This window comes from Anguilla rostrata, chromosome 6, assembly GCF_018555375.3.
Source record: "Anguilla rostrata isolate EN2019 chromosome 6, ASM1855537v3, whole genome shotgun sequence".
NCBI lineage: Eukaryota > Metazoa > Chordata > Actinopteri > Anguilliformes > Anguillidae > Anguilla > Anguilla rostrata.
In genome coordinates, this window is record NC_057938.1 from 45,838,033 (window position 1) to 45,855,816 (window position 17,784).

A 17,784-nucleotide genomic window follows, 5' to 3' on the forward strand; every position below is an offset into this window, starting at 1 on the left:
CCTCTGGGAGACGTCCTGGAAATGATCAACCTCTCGTGAGCTGTCATGAGCAATGAGGTGGAATCAACAACAGCCCTAGAAGGCTTGAGGGATTTCAGCTGAATCATTAGACCAGTCGGCACTAAGTGAGCGGCAAAGAGAGAACTAAATTCCATATAACCCTGACTCAGCAGGGGAAACACTGCACAGGGATATGTCAAGAGTAACTATGTTTATGTCTATGCTGTATGTTTATGCACAGCACAGGCAGTGTGTAATGTGTAAGGTGTAGACCAGATGATCTTCACCCATGATCCTGGAGTGCACAGAGTCGGTTGGCTTTGGTTTCCACATCAAAATCAGCAACGACAGGTCAAAGGTGAGGTAAGTAAATGGTAATCAATTGGTTTAATTGATTAATGGGGTGCTTAGAAACAACAAAGGCCAGCACAGCCTATGGCTCTCCAGGACCAGGATTGGAGGAGGGCTTATGTAGGCGAACACAACAAACGATCACATGATTACGGCGACGGAAAAAAAAAACTCACCAGGTGAACGTAAGGCACGAAGTACCCGTAGAGCGCGGCGGGGATCCCGAAGGCCCAGATCCGGTAGCCCAGCGACTTCCAGATGTTGACGTTGAAGATCTTGCTCATGGGCGGGCATCGTCGGCCGGGCTTGCTGCTGAGAGAGCCGGTGGGGAGGAGGGGCCTGTAGGTGAAGCCGGCCAGCATGAGGATGACCATGAAGATGCTGAGCACGCGCATGGTGTTCTGGAGCCCCACGCTCTCCAGCAGGCCCGACAGCAGGAAGGGCAGCGTGATGGTGAAGATGCTGCTGCCCGCCGTCACGATGCCGTTCACCAGGCCCAGCCGCTTCTTAAAGTAGTGGCCCAGGATGACCAGGCTGGGCTGGTAGGCGAAGGAGCACCCGCAGGCGAAGACGATCCCGTAGGTGAAGTACAGGGGGCCCAGGGACCTGGGAGGGGAAGAGAAAACCCGAAACCGTTCGCTCGTGGAGTTTTTAAAAAATATTTTACCGCCGCAACCCGACGGCCTCCGTCCCGCCGTTCCCGTGACTGAACCTTCCGGGCGGTAACCTGTACGGGCAGGGACCGCTCTGGGGCTCTCGTGTTCCAAAAAAAAAACCAGATGATTCGGTTTTTTTTTTTTTTTGGAACGCAAACCGAATAAATTTTTTTCATTCCAGTAAAACACCTGCCCGGCATTGGAAGAGGCAGCCCAAGGTCTCAGCTACAGAGGGCATGCTGGGTAATGGCCAGTTCTGTGATAACCCTGTGATGAGTCGCAAGAACGGTATGCCAAAGCTGTGCTTAAACCCAAGCTAACCCAGGGTCATTAGATCTGCTCACTTGTGGCTTTATATTTGGTAGCAAGAGCTTAGGGATGAGTGGGAGCCACTCAACCCGGCACTGCATTAGAAGGGAATGATATATACAGCACTGCTGTAAATTCCTGTGACTTTGCTCAATTAATTTTGCTCCCCTAAGATGGGGGGGACTATAGATAAATTATGGCTGAAATTCCAATACGGATCACCCCAAATGCATGTAAATACCCTCAAATTAATGCTGACAGTCTTTTGTTTTATTTTATTTTTATGTCTGTTGGAGTGCAGACCTAAAACAACAAAAATTGTGTCACTGTCCAAATATTTTTGCATTTGGATTTGTTCCCAGAAGGGGACATGAGTCTCTGTTCTTAATATCCAAGAGCTATATATTCTACTATGGATCTCAGGAGGATATGTGTGTGTGTGTGTGTGTGTGTGTGTGTGTATATAAGCTCCTCTCAATAAAAAACACTAAATGTAATTAGCAATATGCATTCCTGATTTTTGTGACTTTATGTGTTTTGACTTTAAGCATGAGGGATGAGTGTCTGTGCTAACATTGGTTCAGTCTGATAATAGGGGGCCACAGGGGAATAAGGAAGTCTGGGATGATGTAATCTCATCAGGTGATTAGACATCATGCAAAGACAGGGCCGACCCCGTGCCCCCCTGATCTCATTATAGCGAGAGCGGCCTCCCGCACGCGCTCAGCTGTGACCACAGGGCTCGAACAGACGAGTGACCAGGGGCTCTGTCTGCAGTCGCTCTACCGCGGTCGCTCCGCGTCGCACCAGGCGCAAGCGGCGGCGAAGAGGAGGGACGCGCGGCGCTTACGTGACGAAGGAGCTGGCCAGCAGTCCCACCAGCCCCACGGCGGCCCCGCCCACGGCGGTTATCCTGCAGCCCAGCAGGTCGGTGAAGATGCTGACGATGGGCGAGCAGAAGAAGATCATGCCCATGGACAGGGAGCCCACCCACGCTGCGGGAGTCAAACACACACACGCACACACACACACACACACGCACACACACAGAGACACACACAGCAGCAAGGTTACACAGCTGACTGCAACTTCAGCATCACTGTACACCATTTACAATACAACAAATAACAGCAAATTAGGCTAAATGTTTTATGACCTGCGACAACAAATTATGAAGGACTCGTAACAGTGTGACACTACAGACAACCATGCTCCTGCTACTGCAAACCGCTACACAAAGATGGCGACATTGCTACACAACAGATACGAACACTGCTCCAGTGCACTGCAGGGCCCTGTTTCAGGAAGCAGGACTACTGAGTAAGCTGGATAATTGCAATGAGCAAAATCCGGAACCCTCCCAAATCTGGCACATGGACTGAAGTAAAAAAGAGCTGTTTTTCCGGGCTTTAGTCAGCACAGTTATCCAACTGATTCAGTAATCAGGCATTGTGAAATCCCCCCATACAACACACTGTATTATAACTGCTTATAAAATATGTGCAATCCAATAGGTAATGTGTAAGTGGCATTGCCAGTTTTTATATATCCATCACATTTTCAGGTGTAATGTAATTCCAAATGTAATTTAATACAGAAATATTTGCAGTGAAGCCACGCAAAAGAAGTGGCAGATAAAAAGGCCGTCGGTACAGGACGGAGAGCGAAGCAGAACCTTTTCTTTCATCGCTGATCAGAATGACTCATCCTTAAATTGGAAAGACTGGTTCGATGTTCTTCGGCAATTCAAAAGCAGACGATTGAAGAGAAAACCGCACGAAGTTCAATGGAGAAAATTCAAATAAGGGAGTTCGCGTTCACTGAATTCAATTCGCATTGCAAATACTGCGGTTCGATTTACGTAACGGCAGCGGGATTTCATTGTTGTTGTACCTACACTGTACCTGGCACCGCTCCTTGCGCTATTTAGAGCTGGTTTTACCTTAAAGAGGTTTGACTCGTGCAGTAATATAAAGAACAGGTGACTGGCTGCTAACGATTTAAAGTATGGTGAATGAGCGCTTTTTGTGGAAGCACATTGAAACACCCCCATGCCGACAGAAATCTGTGTTAAGGGAGGTGTAGTGCTGCTGACTTATTTTACTGGGTTCAGTGTCACAGGGCTTGTGATTCATAAGGAAACTTGACAGCGCCGTACACAATTAAATGCATGCACTGCATGCTGGGAGACCACTTCCCCTTGCAATACCAACGCCACTAAAAAAACACTTTTTTCCTTACCAAAGGTTAAGTACGTTGACACTTCTGTGATGCTTAGAATCGGACTTGGCCTTTTTTTTTCTTTTGCCCACCAGAGGCAGCTAATAACCACTCTTAGAATCAAGAATCCATTCTTGTCCATTCGTGTAAAAAAAGATGGTGTGACAAATCACAAAGAAATGAGCGGGTAACTGGATTTATGCAGTGCCTGCTTACATTGTGGATGCTAAAATCCTTTTGACACAGTTTGCAAGCTTGTTGCTCACACAGGAACGTTGTCTATTGTTTTCCTGCTGTAAGTCATTACATTAAGCCTGATTTGTAAAATTATGCTGGTAAAAGCATATATTTCCACTATGTTTCCACTAAGTCACCCTTTCACCTATTCCCAGTCTCCCAAAGAAAAACATGTTTTTGTTTATGTTCGAGAAAAAGCAAAAACACACATATAGGTTAAACACCTCATCTTTTCCCCACTGCTCCGAAACTGATAAAACAGTTCTCTGAAAAGGAAGAGAACCGCAAACAGCAAAAGGAAGTTGGCTTCGCCGAGCGGGAAACGCATCATTAACATGTCATCCACCAAACGCGGATCTGAGGCGAGAGGTCTCACATATGCTCAGGACTATCTGCCAAGAATACCCCCTGGCCTCCTGCTCAGCGTTCAAAGTGAAACGCACAGACCAAGCTGAAATTTTGGGATCAGCACAGTACCGACGTCTGAAATAGCTTCCAACAGCTCCATGACTAGTTTGGCTCTATCAAAACAGAATAAACAAAATACATTTCAAACTAAAGAAGGAACAATTCGGTTTCAGATCCTGATTTAATCAACAGGCTGTAGTTCCATGGCTGTGCAGATGAAAACAAGATCGCAGACCAGGCCTCTAAAGTAAATGGCAGCAATCCTGAGAAATAAGGTTCTACACGGACAGCCAAAAACAAGTCACATGAAACCACCATATCAGACAGTCAGATAGAGTTTAAAAGCAGACGGGAAAACACAAGGGCTTTGCTTTTTTGGAAGGGAACCTGAGGAAGCTGTTGATTCATCGGTCGCTACGGTGTCAGGTGCCTCTGCCCGAGACATCACATTGTGCTAATAAACAGCGAGGACCCCGTGCTGGGCTCCCTCTATCCGGGTGGACGGCATCACCGTGCGCTGGTCAGGGATCAGACCACCCTAACGGTAACCTTAGCCTGAGTCATTTTGTGGAAAAACCTTAAACTGATTCAGGGTCAGCGGTCGGGGGCACCATCTGTCTCCAACAACAAATCTTGTCCCCATCGTTTCTGACCTCCGAGCGCCGAAAGCGCGGGCGAGGGGCTCCCACCGCCCAAACTCCCAGCACGTCGCGGAGGGGCCCGGACAGACGGAGTTCGGAAAGACGCAGGGGGGAGAAACAAGCCCGCAGCTCAGAGGAAAACAAACTCAGCGTGGCGCTTCATAAATATTGTTTCCAGCCTTCGCTCTTATTGTAAGGGAGAGGAAAAGAAAACACACAGCGCAGGAAGAAGGGAAAACAAGCGGCGGCGGCGGCAGCGGCGGCCGTGAAAGAACACACCGTCAGCGCTTGTGCAAGAGCGCGCAGAGCGCACTTTGACCGGCCGTGACGACGGCAGAAAACAGTGCCGGGCGAAGGATGTGTTAAGGCTACGTTAAGTCAGCCGGCGTTGGGCAACTCGGCGTTGAGTCTGCCCGCGCGCTGCGGCTCTCGGGAGGGGAACCCGACCGGAGCAGGAAAGACGGAAAGGGGCCGCTGTGAAACTGCTCAAGGACGTCCACTTCTGTTTTTCGCTCTGCGGAAGGAAAGAGAAGCTCTAAAATGTCTAAAATGCTCCTCTGCATTTTAGACGAACCGCCCACCCCCCGCCCTTTATCTTTTCTTTTCCATAAATCACACTTTCTGTCACGCGTCTCAAGTACGTCAGCATTGAAAGTGCACATGAAAAATAAAAAAAACAAACCAGACAGTATCTAAGCTAAAATAATATACTTCCCTTGTTGTATAATTTGAATATTGTGGAAAGAAACCACAGACCATCCTTATCATATCTGCAAACATGAACAGTAATATTAAAGCCTTTTTAACTTTCTATTTTTTAAATTTATTTTACAACCAATAAACTGCTACCACCTGGCACTGACGATTTACAGTGACAGAAAGAAACATTTAGAACCTTTAAAGACACGTGAGAAACATATAAAAGGTCTTGATGAAATACAGCTGTGTAGGGGGAACTGACTGTTGTGCAAGGTTAACACTTCCTGTCCAGTAAGCATAAACGTGTCTGGCTGCTGCACACAGGGCAGCGGACACAGTACAGGGCAGGGAACAGGCCACTGCATGGATGCCTGCCTGCTGAAATATGAGCAGGGTGAGCGCATGTTTACTCACTTGATGTTTACTTATTTTCAGTTCAATGACGTTCTCCCCCTCAATAAATATCAAAATTAACATCGCATAACTTTATTTACAGACGTTACGCAAGACAAATGAAATTAACATTTGCACTGCCGTGGGCTTTAAAAAAAAAATGCTGAGGTAATCAAAGGAATGGAAAGTACCAAAAAAAGCAACAACAACTCTCATTACGTGCACAAACTGCAGTAGCCTACCTCTGAAGGGAGTTTAAAAAAGGTGCAAGCAAATGTTTTGAAACATTTGAAACATTATTGAAAAGGTACATTGAAAAAATGACATTGTGAATGCAACAGTTATCTGAAAGTGAAGAAAATCAAACACTTTAACTTATGTTTGCCAGCTCAATTGGACTTCCCTAGTTTGAAACAAAAGCAAACAAAAAAAGGAACTCTTTCGAGGAAGCAGCAGAATGTGAACCACGTGCAAGCGATCTCAGGAAATGCTCAGCCAACGAGTTTGACAAGAACAATCTACACCACTCCTTAAATCTCCAGTAAGGAAACTCACTATAACCTTAAATAACTCTGGCTTGAGTTGATAATACATTTTTATATTACTGGATCAAGCCCGATGATTCTGTTTTGACAGTGATCAAACAAATCATACTACTTATCTATGGCCTGGAACAGATACGTGTTGATTTTTGAAATTTTTGTATTCAACTTGGCGGTATTTGAGCTCGAGATGAGGAACAGCTCAAAACTGAAAATGTAACATGCGTAACATTCCATCCAGGTGACATCCGTCTGTGAAACCCCTGGTTGCCGCAGGCCCCGCTGAGCCGAAATGGCAGACGGCAGACTGTTCAGTCGTTCCTAAAGTGCAGACCGCGGGCAGGTGCAATAGTTTGCTCTTTCCGCTTCGACGGCCACGTACAACATCGCTCGGTTGAATTCACATGCTCGGGGTCACTCATTCCTAGCAACAGCATTTTTTTAAAAAAAACCCCCGTGTTTCAGAGAGGATTTTCAGCGGCTGTTCGGCAGATCATCTAAAGTGGCTATCGTCAGGCAGCATTAGCGGGAGGGTGTTCAGTAGCTATGGCTAATGAAAACTCTTAATAGCCTGGGCAGTTTTTTTTTTTTTTTTTTAAACGTAATGACACCAGGAAGCAATGTTTGCAGAGCGTCTCTTCCGTCTTTGGACAAACAAGCTGCCCGCTGTTTCACCGTTGTCCCAGGCCTGTCGGCGGCTGTGCAAACGGAGGCTCGGCCGGGCCTTCGGGCGACGGTCAAAGAGCGGCCCGATTACACGCGCCGTCGGTCGCCGGCGGCGTCCCTCGGCGAAAAAGCTCGGCAGGTGAAACGATAAAGGCCCGGGATTTTTAAGGTCCCAGCCCGAAGCCAGCGAGGGGCACGTGTCCTCAGGAGACGGAGACAGGCACAAAGCGCCCACACATCCCCCCTGCCGGGCCCCAGTGTGCTTGACCCGCTCAAGCGACCCGTCTCCTGCTGGGAGTTATGTGTAGAGCTTCCTGTCAGGTCGGATTCTGACATGCCCCTAACAAATGCCTCCTTTGAAAGTGCGGGAGTGGCAAGCAACGGCGGGAAGGTGCCCGCCCGGAAAAAAAAGCCCGTGTTGGAGAGGGGACGATAATTGCCCTGTTTTCGTTTCGTTGCCGGTTTACAGTAAGACGTATGGCCCCCTCGGTAGAGCGCGGGGTTTATGGGTCGGGGTCAACCCCCCCAACCCCCCCCCCCCCCATGCCGGCTCTCTCAGGCGCTCTCAGACGTGGGGCCCGTTCCCCCTCACCGCCACTGACCCCAGGCCAGGGGCCACCGAGTCAACAACACGCCCTGACAACCTGTTAACAAGCTGGTAAAGAGGGCCATTACAGGGGCCGTCTGGGTCTGCAGAGGCGAAAGCACTCGCCTACCACCGCGGAGACCCGGGTTCAATCCCCGGCAGCGGAGCTTCCGGCTCGGTCAGACGTTCCCACGAACACAGTTGGCGGTGTTCGCGGGTGGGAAGCCGGGGGTGAGGGTATGAGTCATGATCGTTGCATGAGCGACTCCTACTGGTTGGTCGGGGGGCCTGTTCAGCAGGGAGGGGATCTGAGGGAGACAGCGTGAACCTCCGCACGCGTTACGCTCTCCCAGTGAACCTCCTCGCTGTCAGGTGAAAAGAAGCGGCTGGCGACTCCACATGTAACGGAGGAGGCATGTGGTAGTCCACACCATCCCCAGACCAACAGGAGGATAGCGTATCGACCAGGACCGTGATACACACGGGGAACTGGTATAACGACTAAATTGGGGAGAAAATGGGAGAAAAATGGGTGGGTTAACAGAACTGCCCCCGGGGCTAACCGCCAGCGGCCCCCGGACCCCGAGGCTCGGGCCCCGTGAGGCCTTTCTCTTTCGTGCTGCGTTCAGACGAAGGCCCCGGGTGGAACACGGAGCCGGCTTTACCGGAAAACTTTCAAACGAAGCAGCACGTCTTCCTCCTCCTCCCCTGCCCTTGCCCCGCCCGTTTCGCGCGGCGGCTTTTTTTTTTCGAGGCCCGGAGCGGAAAGGCCGCGTCGTCTGGAGCGAGACGCGCGCCGATCGACCCGATTCCTGATTAAACGGGCAGAGGCCAGACGACCGGCCCCGTCGCCGCGAGGCCCGACCCGCTTCGGAACCCCACTTTTTCATCGATGCGTCCTCTCTCTCACACCAACCTATCATCTTCAAACAAGCGTGTCTCACTGTGGGCTGCAGACGACGACCCGCATCACAGAAAAGTAGGGCACCCGGGGGTTTCATAACAAGTGTGTGATTTGTGTCTGACACCCAACACACATGTGCGCCGACCTTCCTGGGCTTATGTGCTTAATGACGCCAACCATGTGTGCATGTGTGACCTTTGACCTCCCCCATCGAGTTCTGGGTCAGTCTGGCCTAAAATGAACCAGAGTCATACTGGAAATTATGGCTGAGCCGACTGTAAACAAGTCACCAAACAATATCTATAAAGCTAAAGTCATAAGAAGGTTTATCGTATTTCAAATACAGGCCTTATCTCTTTTGTGGAAAACAAAACATTGTCCTTCTGTGTTAGCGCTAAGCACTCGACGACCAGTTACACAACCCATTGGAAATGTCCCTATTTATTACTTAAGTACCAATAGGTTTCGCTGTCTAACTAGGTTTTTAATCAACATCCCCTATACACCACAATGTATACCATTCATGCACCGCTTTCTCAGTATAGTATAACAAAGTGTCACTACTGTAAGGACTCGTTGAATTGAACCATCCAGTATAAAGTCTCAAACAAACATGCAGTATTTGGGCGGGTGTGTCACTGATATCACAGTCTACAGTGTACTGTTAGGGAACTTAATCCATTTTGTTTCCTTCTGTGGAATGCAATCTTGCTTTGGCAACTTAAGTGAGATAACATAAGACTTGACAATGCGGTAAAATGTTACATTTGCAGCCAATCTTATCCGGCTACAGAGCTGACTGATTCAGGAAAATTACACTAAGGCTTTTCCGTATGTAGCTATTGAAACCAAATAATGGGGGAAAATTCCGTATTGGCTAGCCAAACAGAGCCATTTGACGCGTTGTGCATTCTGCAGACCTTCCTCAGAATGAAATGCTTTAATGCTGTGTAATGGCACACTGAAGCTCCCAGCTTATAAACAACAGCTGATAGGCCTACGGCCATGTAGCAACACACACTGAAGCATTAGCATTAAACCTGCCCTGAATGACCTCACACTGCACTCACTCGCGTCATCTGGGCTTAACGGGGTGGTCTTGCCCTGCTTTAGGAAGACTGCAGGGTCTCTGCAGCACTGACCCAAGCTGGTTCTTACTGGGACTCAATTCCAGGAATCACAGCTCCACTTCAATGAAGTTCCCTTTCCCTGCATTTACATCATTTCCCTCCCATTTAATGAATGCTGCCATTCTGCATTGTAAGTTTACGCAATGGATGTTCTTACTAAATGCGGCGACCGTAATTTGAACGCAATGTGCCACACACTCGCTCCCTGTGAGGAATGCATTGTAGCAGTTAAGAACAGGTGCCCTGAAGCTACAGCTCTAGGAAACAGTCGTGTTTTCGTAGGCTTGAACGACACAATTAAATTTTATTTGTATAACGCCTTTTAAAGAGACACTGTCACAAAGACGCTTTACGGCCGGTCGAAACTCTCCTCTATTTCAGATGAACCCCGTTGCTTCTCCCACCAAGGGTACAACTAATGAAAGCCACCTGCAGCAGTGGGCTAAGTTATGATGGGGCCATCCGATGCAACAGACAGTGTCTGGCTGACACGTGATACGATGCAGGGACTGCGGGAAAGTCATGTACACACAGTCGAGGATGCTAAATGTGCAGAGAAGGGAGCGAGCAGGATGTGACCTCACTGAACTGCGTCGTTGTCCTCACGCCGCTCACCAGCAAAAGCTGGGAAAGCGTTACAGTGCTCCTCGGACTTGAGCACGGAACGACTTAAGATTTTTCATTAGTGTTGGAAAGTTCCTTTGAAGTGCACGTTCTGAAATGAGGTGTACACAGTGTACACACTGAGCCTTATAGAGGGGTCCGTCTAAGCCGCGACGGCGGGGGACCAGAGCGCCGTTCCCGGGGCCTGGGTTTGATCTGGGGCGGCTAAGCTTCCCGATGCTGACAAACTGGCATCGCTTCAACCCCCCCGCCGCGCCAAATACACCGCCCACTCACCTCCCCCCCCCCCTCAACCCCGTCCCGCAACAGAGAACTGGGCTGTGACCTGAGGACAGTGCCCAATCTGACTCCGCTGAGGGGAGGGGCGGCGGAAATAGTCAATTACTAATAACCCCCGGGCCTGGACCGCTGCCCGCAGAATCCTGCACCGCTGCAGCTTCCCAAGAAGGCCTGTGCCAGCCGTTTCTAATTACAATCCTTCTGGCTGCGCCGGCCTTCTAATTATAGTGCTATACCAGAATTTAACCCAACTTCGCCTCCAACTGCCGCCACAGCGCCCAGCAAACGTCCCGTACTGTGGGCATAACCCTTCTGGGTCACCGTGAGGTGAGGATTAACCCCCACTTTCGACGCTGTTGAATTCTCTGGATGCTGCTTGTATTCCGCGGATTGTAGCAGAGTGCAAAACACAAGTCGTGAGGCCCGTTTGCTGAACAGGCTGACTGTAAATAGCTGTAACGGCTGGTATTGACGTCCCCCCAGAGGGAATGTCAGGAGAGGGGACACCGTCCTGCTCTGCACGCGGGCTGGAACAACAGGATAATTACATTCGCAGAGATAATTTATCAGAGGAAGGGTCGCTGCAGCAAAACAAAGTGGGTGAAGTGTGTTGGAAAACACCCACGATCTATCTGTTCATTTAAAAACATTCCTATTTGTTTGTTTCTCGCCTGTTAAGCGATCAATGCTTCTATTTCTTCACCTATCGGCAAGTATTGATTTTATGAGCTAATACATTCCCTGCGGTTTTGTGCAGGAAAACAAATCGTTTGGGAACGCAATTACAAAAGCAGCCAATATCGCCAGGGTTGCCGGGAAACGGAAGCTAACAATGGCAGGTAGGAAACTGAAGGAACAGAAGGATGTTGAGGGTGATATTAGCACTTCCAACAAATACAGATGATTAACAGATGTCCGAGGACTGAGTCCTGAAAGGAGCCGTCAGGGATCAGAGAAGGTTGTCGTGACCACCGTTATGTGGTTAAACCGTACCTCTCCGCTCCGATGACTCTGGCAGCTGGCAGCCATTTTCCCTCTCCGTTTGTACCACCTCAGAGAATTCAACACCTACCCTCCCATCCCCCTCCCCCTTCCCCCTTTCCCCACCCCCCACCGCCCAAATCAGACCCTCTGTGATGTCGAGCATTAATGAGAACAGCCCCAGTCATGTGATTAAAACGACCCCCCGCGCGGCAAAGGCACAAACCATTAGCGCTGGATCGGGTTCTGGGTTTTCAGCTCCCCGGGCCCCGTGGCGGCCCCCACTCCTCCACATCTGGGCCCAGGCAGCGCCAGAGCGGCACAGCTGGAAGGCATCATGCCACCAGTTACAGCGCCTGTCTGCAGGGGGGGGGGGGCTAGGAGCTCGCCCTCTGTGGAATTCTGGCTGAGGTCTGGGTTTGAGCAACGCTAATCCGTGACCCAAAACCACCCACCAAAAAACTGCAAAAAATAAAGAATCCATTGGCTTATAATGCATGGGTCTGGTGTGCAAATGTGCAGATTATCCTTAAAGAAAAACAGACAATATCTCCGAATGCTTAAGACCACAGCTTTACTCGTAAGAACAGTACGTTTCAACTTTTATTACGCCTACAGCATATGTAATACGTCAATTTCACCTCTTCTGAATACTTCAGGACTTGAAAAGGCGGAGCATTGAGAATAGATTGTGATTGGACAGTTTACTTCCCTCCCCCTTTAAGAGGCATGTAAGAGGCAGGTAAGAGTTAATATGGAATTTTATCACATTGTAAAGTAGCAAAAATGCTAACAGCATTTCTTCAGCAAAAGCAATACAGTAATTTATTTCCGGGACTGAAATCCCAACAATGCTTGGGATAAACCCAAACCGACAAGTTTATTTTCCCCAAATGTACACTTTGAGTGACGTGCAGTTCAGGTCAGACGCTCGTTGGTTTTTTGTTTTTTTTCCAGATAATTCTGGGAATGGGACATTTGTCTCGTGAACATTTATTTGTTGCGCTTTACGAAGGACGTCCGAACGCCCGCATTTGGAGGTGGGCGGACCCCTGCAGAGTGTCGCTGTCCAACGAGCCGTCCAGTGAGAAGTGACCTCGGGGGCGGCTCTCGGTCACCATTGGTCCGGTCCGCCACTTCGCGTTCGCTGAACCGGTTTGTGAATGGCCTCTTCCGGAAGGCCGTCGGTATGGGGTGATGCCGGACGGTCGGGGGCCCCCGCCTCAGAGCACGGGAGGGCACACGCCCGTCAAACACCACGCACCGCACGCTCGCTTGTTTATCTTATACCTGCCTTATCGCCCAGCGACCTTCACCCAACTCAATGTCACGCCAACATGAGACAGAGATCAAACGTCCTCGTCAACCATTAACCGCGGTGCGCTCGCACTTCATCAATGTTTTCGGAAGAAAAAGCTTTGGCCGTGTTTTTGCAACCTCAACCCAACCAGGCTTGGTCGCTTTCCTCGGTATGGTACATCTGGGTCACTTCTGACAGGAAAACAACAGAGGTATACGAAATTGAAAAAGAACTACTTCGGTGAAGTGGTGGTCTTTCTTTCTGGGACCGGCTTGAATTTGAACATGACGTTCCAGCACAGGACCCATGCATTTGACCCCTTAGGATAGGGGAGAGAGGCACTGACAGCTGATATCAAGATATACATCAAGTAAACTCTCCTGCTCGCTCCAAAGACAACTTAAGCTAGAACAATTCTAGAGTAAGCTGCATCCACCAGCCCCAGGGCTAGCAGCATATAGCATATCTTCACCTGTGTTCCGAGTGCTTTCTTTCACGCTTTCTTTCACAAGCTCTATGACACAGCAGGGGTCAGGGGTCAAACCCTGTCTGTTCCCCCTTTCCCATAAACTTGGGCCATTACCCTGAGGCAGTGATTCAAATAAAATCACAATCCCACATCTGAAAGGCAAACATTAAGGTTGCCGCACAGGGACTGTCGAAGCCTTGTCCCACACAGCCCATTTTCTTACTCATTTATAAATCCATCTTCATAATATTTCTTACTTTGACACATTGTACAGAGAAGGCAGGCTAATTCTGTACAGTGCTACAGTCTTGTTTCCATTAAAGACACAGCGAGAACACAATACTACAATATATGGAGTCAAAGAGGACAAGCCTAACTGCCTGTGCTGCTCTTTGCTCCGGTATAATCTCATTATGTGTAATTATCACTGCTGATGTTCTTAGTTTTATGATGGTCAATTTCGTCATAAAACTAATTTCGTCTTACAATTTTTGCTAACAATAGCAAGTACAATTTATCACTGGATTCTATGGGGTTATTCTTCAGGTCCAGAGGTAAGCATTTCCGGCCCTGCAGGGCCAGTGTATATGCAGGCTTTCATTTCCATCTTGACTAAATGGGCTAACTGGCTATGTACACCAACAATGGTGCACTTGTTCATTAGATCACAGTAAAGGGATATAGGGATACAACAACAGCCTTCGGTTGTCATACATGTGCTTATCAAGAAATGTAGATGGTGTAAATGATGGGGTTTGATGCGTAATTAAGCCCATAAGTTGGCATGAAAACCATAAACAGATACAGGCCTCGTTACCCACCTCTGTCCTATTCTGATATTCTTTGGTGGTATTCTTTTGATATTATTTTATGGTTTTATTGATTGATTTCCACCAGAGGGCAGTACAGCATGCACTCTCACACACACATACACACACACACGCACACCAGGGGGGTATTTCATGAGACGCAGGATTACTGGGTTAGCTGGATGACTGCACTAAAGTAAAACCCAGAATAGCTCTTCTTACTTCAGGCCATGTTCCAGATTTGGAAGGGTTCTGGGTTTTACTCGGTGCAGTTATCCAGCTAACTCGGTAATCCTGCTTCGTGAAACAGGGCTCAGGACCACCCACTTGGTTTTCTTTTGCACTGTTAAGAGGCTCAACAGTAAACTCACGGTGAAAGTAAGTTAATATTCTATATAAATATGTATACATATCATGTTTTGTCTACAAAGAAAAACTAGATTTTTGACAGCATCAAGGGGAGAGCCAAGGGGAATGTCAATATTAGTTCTGGAGGTTAAATTACATTTCTAAAGTTTTCTTAGTCTTTTGTTTTGTTGTTCTTTGATTAATATTCACACGATCGAAACCATCCTTTCTTGAGAACGAGATTCATTTCATACATAATATGAACTACAAATGAACTTTTCAGAATTTAAAGAGCATTCGCTAACAATAAGGACAACACTGGTATTTCAGCAAATCAAAACAAAAATTTGTGTTTCAGCACATCAAAAAGTTTTTTACAGACTGACTGGTTTCACTTCAAAAGTTCTTTCAAAAGCTCTTCTACAGCACCTCTGGGTCTGGCTTCTTAGGGAACTGAAATTTGTCCTAGAGGCACAAAAATGACCCCATTTGGCACGCCTGAGACAGGAAGTAGAAACGTGAAGGTTAGTCACCGGCCACCAGGTTAAACCTATTTACGTTCCCTTGACACCCCCTTTTCATCTCTCTCTGTGATTGGCTACAGCTCCATTAGACTTTCGTCATGTCTGGCACAAGTGCAGTGAAATTGGGTGAGGGTGAGCTAGAGTGTTGGGGTGGGAAGGGCTTGGCATTGATTGATCTCCTCCCCCTACGCCCCCCCCCCACCACCCCCAAGCCACAGCCACACCACCAACAGTGCCGTTACCCCCTATCATGATGCTGCAATCAAAACAACCGTCATCACCAGCTGACCCGTTCACTTACAAAAAGCAGTGTTCAGGACATCTGCTGCGTAAACAAATCTACTTCACGAGGTACAAAGTGCACCATATGTCTTTTGAACGGCCTTTAAAGAAATGTATACTCAAATGTTTCATCTTCAAATTTTGTTTTTCTAATTCGGATCCCAATAAGCACCCAACATCATCCAGTTCTGTGGCTGTCGGTGAAGCCAAATTGGTGGGATTGTCAGGGGGTGGAGAATTGGAGGTTCACAAAATTAAATGACAAAAGTTAAAGATATAATATGTGAGAATAGGATTCTACAAGCATGAAGATCAAAATGTTTGTATCGTTTCATATATAAAGGAATTACTGCCCTTGGCAGTTTTATAATATCTTTGTTCAGCACTTCTAAAGCATTCAATGTGCATTCGAAGCGCCTCACAGCAAGGGTTTTTACAAAAAGAAAAAACAGGAAAAAACAGAAAGAGACAAAAAAAAAAACATGAAAACTATTTCAACGTAGTAACACAGAAAAGAATAATCATAGATGGCACTACAGAGTATCAGAAGTAAGAAAAGTTGGCTTTTAAATTACTTAAGGCAGTAGATGTGGTTTGGAACTGCTGCCATGGCAGAGGCTGTGTTTTTTTTTTTCGTGAACGCTGGAACAGCATGCTGGAGCATGCTTGCGTAAAACACTTCAGAAAGTGGAAAACAAGGTATCGTTTAGCTCCGGAGCGAAAAAGCATTTGGGGCCCACACTGCAGAAAAACACACATCGTGGTGAACCCAGGTTAGGCTATTTAAGTTAACTGGAAACAAATACGACAACAAAATGGCTGTATAAGAGGCCGATATAGCTTGGAAAGGTTTCCACACTTCTTTCAGCTTTTTTATAAATCTGCTTTGCACACCTGGATCAGACACACCGAGGCCCTCTTTACACCCTCTGGCTTATATCACCTGAAGGCTAGGTGAGAAACAAGCGACCGCAGACCAGACAGCTACTTGTCAGTGTGCCATTTTTTCCTTTTGTCGGAGAGCCATTGTTCAGGTTAACACAGAAGATGCATTTAGCGTCCAGCGGATTTAGAGTACAGCAGCAGACAGCCTAAGGTGGAAGCACTGTGGAACGCCGCCAGCCATAAACACACACATTTCCCTACGCGCCTAAAATGGGTGTGACACCTGATGGGAAGAAAGGTCCCAGTGTAACCGATATTCAGATCCTGTGGTTTTCTGTGAGATTCCTGCTTTATAACTGAATCATCATTTTCATTTTTTTTTTTTTTTTTTTAAACGTGGCTCTCGTGAGTAAAACAGGTCACGCAAGTACGGCGAAATTATCACACCTTCACGATGAGTGGGTTGATTATTTTTCGATGCGTGTGTATAATTACCCAGTAAATAAACGTTTGTAAAAGAAACGCGTGTCCATCTTGTATGCGCAGGCATACACGATGTACTTGAGTGCGTTCAACTCTCCTGTTGTCCTCAGGGGCAAAAATGACCCTATTTTTAGCATAACATTTGATCACTTTTCCTGAAGTGGCCCAACCATTAGAAAAACTTAAACATTGCCCTTTTTTATTTTACAGAAGTGGTACACCATCAGGGTGAAATGACTGTCTTATGAGACTTTTTTAACCGTGCAGTTATGAAATCAAAAGTCATAATCAAAGTTAAGCGCCACACATCTATCACAACAGAAAATCAATTATGATGTGTGTTTTGTAGTAAAAATAAGTGGTGAAGAAATACAGTCTCTGTAGAAAACAGTTATTTGTTGATTTATTGATGAGGGACAGGTTGTTGCTACAAGAAAAATATTGATTTCCGGGTTTAAATTTCAGTGAAGAGGCTTTATCACTGGAGGTCTGGTGAGGGTGGGTCATTTCTGTCCCTGTGGACATCGGGTGCACGCATATTATGAAGACAACAGGAGGGTTAATAGCCCCTTTAAGGTCATGTATCTATAGCTAGCTAGCAAGGTTTCTAGTTTATGCACTACCATTAATGCTATATACGGTAGCTCTAATACTATGGTTAAGGATTAAAAAAAGCTAGCTGAAAAATTACATGCTCGTAAGAATTATATGCTACACCAGTTTATTTCAATGTCCCACAACATATATCAAATTTGGTACGTTGATACATCCCTTAGGCCTATAAAAATTTTCATGACTTCTATGGTATTCAAAAAGTCTCAAGATATTCAAAAACTTTTTAAATTCATGATTCCGTATTCAAATCCATACTTGATACAGACTAGCCAAAGGCAGCCTAGTCTTAGGGCACACTGACTTCCTTTTCAAGCTGCCAAGGCAGACCAGACCTTTGCCACAAATCTTGTTTCAAAACTGTTTATGCAAACAATCTGTAAATTAAAATGGTGATAAAGAGGAATTGCAGTGAAGTTACTGCCAGTTCCTCCCACAACATATTT

The 17,784-nt window shown here is 47.1% G+C and overlaps 1 protein-coding gene across 1 annotated transcript in view; it reads right to left on the minus strand.

Annotated features, from left to right (window-relative positions):
* slc16a10 (solute carrier family 16 member 10) overlaps window positions 1-17,784 on the minus strand; it is a 41,084-nt gene that overhangs the window by 14,014 nt on the left and 9,286 nt on the right. The window contains exons 2-3 of the mRNA XM_064340003.1: window positions 2,167-2,311; window positions 528-957 (exon numbers count right to left, since the gene is read on the minus strand). Of these exons, the coding sequence (XP_064196073.1) occupies window positions 528-957; window positions 2,167-2,311 (575 nt within the window). The remainder of the gene's footprint in view (window positions 1-527; window positions 958-2,166; window positions 2,312-17,784) is intronic.